General features: G+C 36.5%; 1 protein-coding gene and 1 long non-coding RNA gene across 2 annotated transcripts; one reads left to right on the forward strand and one right to left on the reverse strand.

The window, feature by feature from the left end:
- Nucleotides 1–750: 750 nt before the first annotated feature.
- Nucleotides 751–2,788, reverse strand: LOC114736557 (uncharacterized). The gene is made up of 3 exons (XR_003739356.1): nt 2,618–2,788; nt 2,252–2,502; nt 751–1,068 (listed from the first exon to the last, which is right to left on the reverse strand). It is a non-coding gene; the product is annotated as an uncharacterized LOC114736557 (long non-coding RNA).
- Nucleotides 2,789–3,941: 1,153 nt separating this feature from the next.
- Nucleotides 3,942–5,339, forward strand: LOC114736554 (GEM-like protein 5). The gene is made up of 3 exons (XM_028924408.1): nt 3,942–4,419; nt 4,509–4,783; nt 4,936–5,339. The coding sequence occupies exons 1-3, from the start codon at nt 4,185–4,187 to the stop codon at nt 5,146–5,148; spliced, it is 723 nt and encodes a 240-aa protein (XP_028780241.1). The 5' UTR covers nt 3,942–4,184; the 3' UTR covers nt 5,149–5,339.
- The last annotated feature ends 1,607 nt before the right edge of the window (nt 5,340–6,946 follow it).

Consider the following 6,946-nt stretch of genomic DNA (forward strand, 5'->3'; position numbering starts at 1 on the left):
TCTTCCTCCATTTAGTAGGATGGAAGAAAGAATTGTTTCAAAAAAATCTACCCAAATAAATAAATAAAAATGTTAATTTTAACTGTAACACACTGGAGAAAGTTGTAAGCTGGTTAGCAATTGTCAATACCCTTACAATTTAGTAGAGATACAACTCCTTTACTAATGAGAGGTCACAAGTTTCACTGATAACCTGTCTTCAATGTTTGGCCCTTTAATTTTTTCCAAAAAAGGACTTGCAAATTATTTGAAGAAGAGCCGAGAACCATTTCACAGCATTGTCTACCAAGTCGAAAGCCCAGAAGCTAATCGAAGCCTAGCTGCTGAGAAAGCAAGTGACAATACATCAAAGAAATGGGATATTGCGTTATACCAGTCTTTCGGGGGATAAAAGTGTATAGGTTTGAAAGAGTTCGGGTATTATTGCTGATAGGTTAGCTAAATTAGCTCATAGGATAGCTGAGAATTTTTGACTCTTTGATCAACCTCCTTCTCTAGATTAGGAGGCGGATGTTGATGAAGGATAGGGTCTTCTAGTTATGTTTGTACTCGTTTTTTGTTAGTTTAATGAAGTTTCAGATCTTATTCAAAAAATGAAAAAAAGAGTGCGGGTATCGTTTGTCAGAAAAAGTACATGAACCAAAGTTAAAAGCTTTCTTTCTTTCCTTCCTTTTTTTCTTTTTGGTGGGGGGGGGGGGAGTGTTTGTTGTTTTGAGTTGAGTTTCCCGACAACATAAGGGCAAGAGTGGATTTAGAAAAGGCTAATAGTATAGTATACTATGTTATTAGCTAAATGGAGGTTCTCTGCACATATTAAGTTTATATCTGACTGTATATGAAGTTGGCATACAATGACAAATAGACCCATACAAACTAAATCACAGTCTCTAGACATAACAGTTTTGAGCATACAAGAACGATAAAACGACAGATCTCAGTATCCCACGCTTATCAGAGAGTGCTACATCCAAGCACACCAAAAGTGCAGAAACGACTCATTATTATTTTATAATGGGACAATCAGAACAACACTCCTCTAGCACACAGCAGCAACAGAGTGCTGCCAAGCTGCAAAGGCAAATGAAGATCCGCATTAGTTAACATCGTAAGAAATAAACAAGGCAGGCATGTGAAAATGATCCTTCAAAATAATTTAATTCGGTGATACGAGTTGCCCATCAAGAATGGACACCTTAAGCCCAAGTTCTATGACAATATCAAATATTTAAACCTGTCATGTTCAGATCAGGATCTCTGGCTATGTCTAAAGAAGCCGAAATCAAATTCAAAGTCAAATCTTTTGTTGAACTGTCCATGTTCAAGCGCAACAGTGAACATATCAAAACAAGTATGTGTCTTCCAAATCAGTACTTACCATCAGATCAGTTGTATCTTGACCATTGCATTGTATTTTATGACAAGTGTCTTGTGCAATGGCCTTCTCTTCCTAACTACCATTGCTTGTTTAGAATATCATATTCAATGGGAAGAAGCAAACAAGCATTTCAAACATTCCAACGTTTTGGCCTAATGATAACTAATGCGAAGCTTGGTTGGCCAAAAAACAAAAAGGCGAAGCTTGAGTTAACATCATCAAATCAGGTACGGAAGTTAAATTATGAATTGGACCTCTAGTCCCGACACGATAGCATGGAAACTGTTTCTGTTAGACAAGAGGAAGCATAATATATACTCATAAATACATTGATTTGTCACAGAATATAAGATCAAAGTCCAAATTCAGACTAGCACACATCCATCAGTATCCATTTTTAACTCCAAACAGGCAAAACAAGTATTGACAAAGTAAATGATTCCTATCTAAAGATTCCCAATCAAGATTAAAACAGTTTGAAACAAGTGCAATATCTCTTTGGGGTGTTGGGGACTCTTTTATGGGCGACCTGTGCTGCCACTCGAATTCTCCCTCTATATTTTTTTTCAACAGAATACGAACTGCAAATAAATTGTATAAGATCGGAGGGATAAAATGGAGTGACCGGAGAGGAACTAACATGAGGGTTTGAGCGTGTAGAAATGGTGGAACTCGCAGAGAGGTTACACAAAGAAGGGTTCTTATTGGATGAACTAAAGGATAAGACCAAAATTCAAGCAAAGTAGGTTAGTTCCAAATTTTAAGTTAGGGGTCAATATATTAATTCAACCATATAATAAAAGAAAGAATCCCATAATCCAAAATTAAAATATGATGAAAGCAGGGCAGAAAAAATAATAAGAAAGGAAAGCATACCAGCCTCGCAGCATAGAATGACAGTCGGTCTCATGGTACTGGTGATAGTGATTGGGATACGGTTGAGGCGGAGGAGGCGGTTGTTGATATGGGTCATGGAAATAACCCTGGTACCCCTGGACGGGGGGGGCGCTGAGGAGGCCGGGGCGGAGGGTATCCGGAATACGCAGGCGTCGGATAACCTCCGTAAGGAGGCCCCGGTGCGGATGGGTTCGGCGGTGGCGGCGGAGGAGGATACGCAGATCCTTGCCCTGGGTGAAAATTCAGCGATGAATATGAGAAAAATTATAATTGAAATCGGGAAATCAACGAATAGATGAATGAAATGAAAGAAAAGCAGAGTTGAGGAGAGGGGTGAAGCAGAACCTGGCGGAGGGTAATCTTGCTGGTGGGCAATGTGGTAACTAGTCATCGGTGAGGGTGACGAGATATGATGTCAACGAGGAGAGTCTCAGACTGAAACGAAATATAAAACGATGCGCCTTTTCGACACTTCTCAACTCTCGGTTTAATATCCGATCGCCACGTACGCTTTGCCCCGTGAAGCAGCTTTGCCTTGACGGGTGAAGGTCTTTCTTTATGGTCACATTTATCCCGCTGCTGTTCATCACTTTGGAGTAACGTACAATTATTTGTTGTGAATTTTATATGTTTAATTAATATTAATTACAAAATAAATTAATTATTATATTAATGAATAATATAAGATTTACTACCCAAGCAGTACAATTCATTTCATATTTTAAAAAAAATTGTTTAGTAGTATAAAAGCTTAATCAAATGATGCTATTTATGAACAAAGGATAATAATTAAGACTACGAGACAAGTGGGCGTGTTTGGCGTGGGAAGTTTCTCTCCTCTTGTGTAAATGGAAATCTAATGAAGCTTTTGAAGAGACAAAGTCGCTCTTTCTTCTCGTGCGGGTGTTTGACGGTGTTTTTGGATCTGGAGGCTGGGATTACAGACGTATTTTACACGTACGTGTGATTTGATTGCCATACTCTCCCTGCTTTTTTTTTTTTTAATAAAAAACAACTAACATTTCTATTTTGTTCCTATTTATTAAAAAAACATTTATAAAATGCCTCAAATTTTTTTTATTAATTTCTCTTTTTTTGGGTGAAAGACTGATTTTTCGTTTTGTCCCATTAAATGTATACTTTAATACTCAATATATTTATCATCTCATCTTTTAAAACATTATTTATTTATTTATCTCTGTCGTATGTTCTCACTCTTCCTTACAAATAAGAATTTTTTTTGAGAAACAACTTACAATTTGTCATTAATTTTAACTAATTTTTTTGATCTATATGATTTAGTTAAGTGTTTCTCATAAAAGGAACGCAGGGAGTAAATGAAGGCTAAATGAACCATTTATTCATGCGCCAGTGAATATTGATTAAACTCTACGCTAAGTGAAGACCCCCTGTCGATTAATTGAGATTAAACATCTTTAATTGAAAATCATAAAAATAAAAAATAAATACTTCTCTGGTCCTATTTATAAGGTAGAGAGATGATATATTTTTTTATTCTATTTATAGGATACTGAGATAAATTTTTTATATAAATGTATAATTTTACCTTTAATGTATTATTGTGTTGACTTTATTTATATGAGATATAATATATATTAAATATAGATAAAATAAGGATACGACGTTGACCGAAATTTTGGGTTTGTATTCCAAGTCGTAATGTAATGAAACCCCACGGAACCGCTTATGGATGGGAAACAGAGCGGAGGAAGAAGGAGTGAGAAAGCGAGCGTGTTTGGGATTTTTTTTTTTTGACCTGAAGCGTGTTTGGGAGTTGGGAGTCGCAACAATAACGCGGTTAAGCAACCAACCTGGAACAGTTCATAAAACGTCGAGCTTAAAACTTTGATTCAACAAGTAAAGCGTTTCCCACCTACTCTGCAAGATCCTAATGAAGGCCGACCAGTCACCTCCTCAATATCCCTCACCCTCAACCTCTGCCCCTACCCACCATGGAGGAGCATCTGCATCTTCTTCCTCTCCATCGGCTCCCTACTACCACCATCCTTACGTCCAGCACTCTCCGGCTGAGAAGCCTCCCGCTAGTCCCATGGAATCCATCCTCAACACCCTCGATTCATGGGGCAAAAAGGCTGAAGTAACCGCCAACAACGTCTGGCACAATCGTCTGTCTCTATTCCTTTCGTTTCTTGTTTTCATCGACTTCGTGCCGATCGGAAACTGAGTGTTTGACTCTGCTGTTATTTGATTGCAGTTAGAACAAGTCCGTCGGTGTCTTCGACGGCCTGGGGGAAGATGAATCTGACCGCGAAAGCCATCAGTGGAGGCGGATTTGAGGCTCTTTACAAACAAAACTTCGCAACTTTTCCCAACGAGAAGCTCAAGAAGACCTTCGCTTGTCACATCTCCACATCGGCAGGTCCAGTTTCAGGAACCCTCTACCTCTCTAATCTTCACATCGCATTTTGCAGCGATAGCCCCGTATCTTACAGCGCACCCTCTGGGCAACAGGCTTGGAGCCACTACAAGGTAAATGCTGATCCCTAATCCCGCTTCTGAATTTTATAATTTTACCCAAATGATTGTCAAATTTGATGAACATTAGAAATAGACCGGATGTAACAATTGATTTGGGTGTAAGAAATGACTTAATAATTAGAAATCTTGTGACTGTTGACCAGCTAATGGTGCCTTTGGGTAAGATCGGGTCGGTGAACCCAGTGATCATGAAGGAGAGCTCGGCGGAAAAGTATATTCAGATTGTGACGGTCGACGGATATGATTTTTGGTTCATGGGTTTTGTGAATTTTGATAAAGCAGTGAAGCACCTCTCGGAAAGCATATCAAATTTTGTAGTGCCAGGAATCGCAGTACCATCATCGGCCGCCTCTTGAGCCCGGGACTTCTTTCGGTCCACTGTTACAATTTTTGCTTGGGAAGAAATGACGAGGGAAGGGGCCGGGCTTTTGGATTTTTGCTGTTGTATTTAATTTTTTTATTGATACTATCGTATTTAATTTAATTTTTTAATGATAATTTCCTGTTTGTTTAATATTCATGAGAATTGAAGAAAAATCTCCCTTGAGAATTTTTATTAGCTTGGAGAACTTAGTAAGTTTTTATATATAAAAAATATTGGTAGTCTGGGCATTTTGTAAACAAAGAATACGGGTACTCTAACTTGGATATCTTCCCCGATGACATTTTGAATGAGACATCCCCCCCCCCCAACTCAATTTTCCGTTAATATTCTCGCCATATTTATATTTTTCTTCAAATTTAGTTTTGCCTGTGTCTACGTAAATTAAGGAGTATGTTACATTTTGTTCTTTTTCTTCGTAAGATGCTTGCATTATACGGATTCTTTTAATGCAAGCCTGCCGGATCAAACCCTGAAGTTGGTTCTGCAGAGAAACTCACAAATTTTAACAATACTCTTCTGTTTCTATTTACAAGGTAGAAAGAGAAGAAAATTTTTTGTCTTATTTATAAAACAGAGAGAGAAATTTTTTATATAATGTATACTTTTATTTTTCATTTATTATTGCGTTGATTTTGTTTTCATGAGATATAATATATATTAAACGGAGATAAAGTGAAAAGGCTGTTAAATTTTAAATGAAAATTAATAAAATTTAAGATGTTTCTTAGTTTGTATTTAATATATTAAAAATAAATTTTATAAATAGGACCAAATAAATACTAATTAATGCGTTGGGGGGGCTATGGAAGAAAGCTGGGGAAGTAAGTGAGTGCAAAGAAAGTACTCATGTTTTTCCTATAACTTAGTAAGGGACAATTTATTATGCATTATACAAAATAGTCGCATCTAGTTTATCCCTAAGTACTTTAGAAAGTAAAAACCTGCTTACGCTTGAAGCTTTCATGCAGGAGTAATTTTTAGCTGCTGTATTTAAGAATCTCATTATATATTCATCAAGCTTTCATATAGCCTATTTGTAAACTAAATTATGGGTATAAAACGTGCCTGACTTTACATTTTAAGTAAAACGAGGAACCAACATCTGTTACGTAATATATAAGCCAGTTGCTGTTATTTCCTCTCTTTTTTTTTTTTTTTTTTGAAAATTGCATCGTATGGTTGTATTTTAACAACATAGGGACGTTCATCTAGTTTTCAAATGCATTCCAGCTTATTTGCAGAATAAAATACGCATGTGAACTGTGTTTCACTTTACAACAAAATAAGCGGTTTGCATCTGATTTCATAGTAAATGTGATAGTTAAAAGTAATTCATTGTTATTTTAAGAGGATTGTATCATGCCGTTGAACTTTAACAATCTCAATACATTTACAGGGTTTTCGAATACATTTTAGGCTTTTAGCCTATTGATAAATAAAATAAAGATGTGAACGGTGTCTTACTTTATATTTCAAGCAAAATTAGAGGCATGCATCTAGTTTTATTATGAATATGGTAATTTATGAGAGTTAATTTTTATTTCTCCTTATCAGAAGATTGTATCATATAGCTGCATTTTGATAACTTCGATATACATGCTCAGTTTTCAAATGCATTGCAACCTATTGGTAAAATAAAATATGCAAGTAAAACGTGTCTCGTTTCGCGCGCTTTTATTAAAATTGGGTGCTACATCATCAGATTTCATAATAAGCATGATAATTAATGAGAATCCGTTTTTATCTCCCCAGTACATCCACTGAGGTTT

The sequence above is a fragment of the Neltuma alba genome, unplaced genomic scaffold (assembly GCF_004799145.2).
Source record: "Neltuma alba isolate B1F8T4 unplaced genomic scaffold, ASM479914v2 tig00013343_pilon, whole genome shotgun sequence".
Classification (NCBI taxonomy): domain Eukaryota; kingdom Viridiplantae; phylum Streptophyta; class Magnoliopsida; order Fabales; family Fabaceae; genus Neltuma; species Neltuma alba.

Excerpts from the sequence above, each read along its gene's own strand:
- LOC114736554 (XM_028924408.1), top strand. The coding sequence starts at position 4,185 with ATGAAGGCCGACCAGTCACCTCCTCAATATCCCTCACCCTCAACCTCT. Across the intron at positions 4,420-4,508 it reads CAACAACGTCTGGCACAATC|TTAGAACAAGTCCGTCGGTG; the intron begins GTCTGTCTCTAT and ends ATTTGATTGCAG. Across the intron at positions 4,784-4,935 it reads AGGCTTGGAGCCACTACAAG|CTAATGGTGCCTTTGGGTAA; the intron begins GTAAATGCTGAT and ends ACTGTTGACCAG.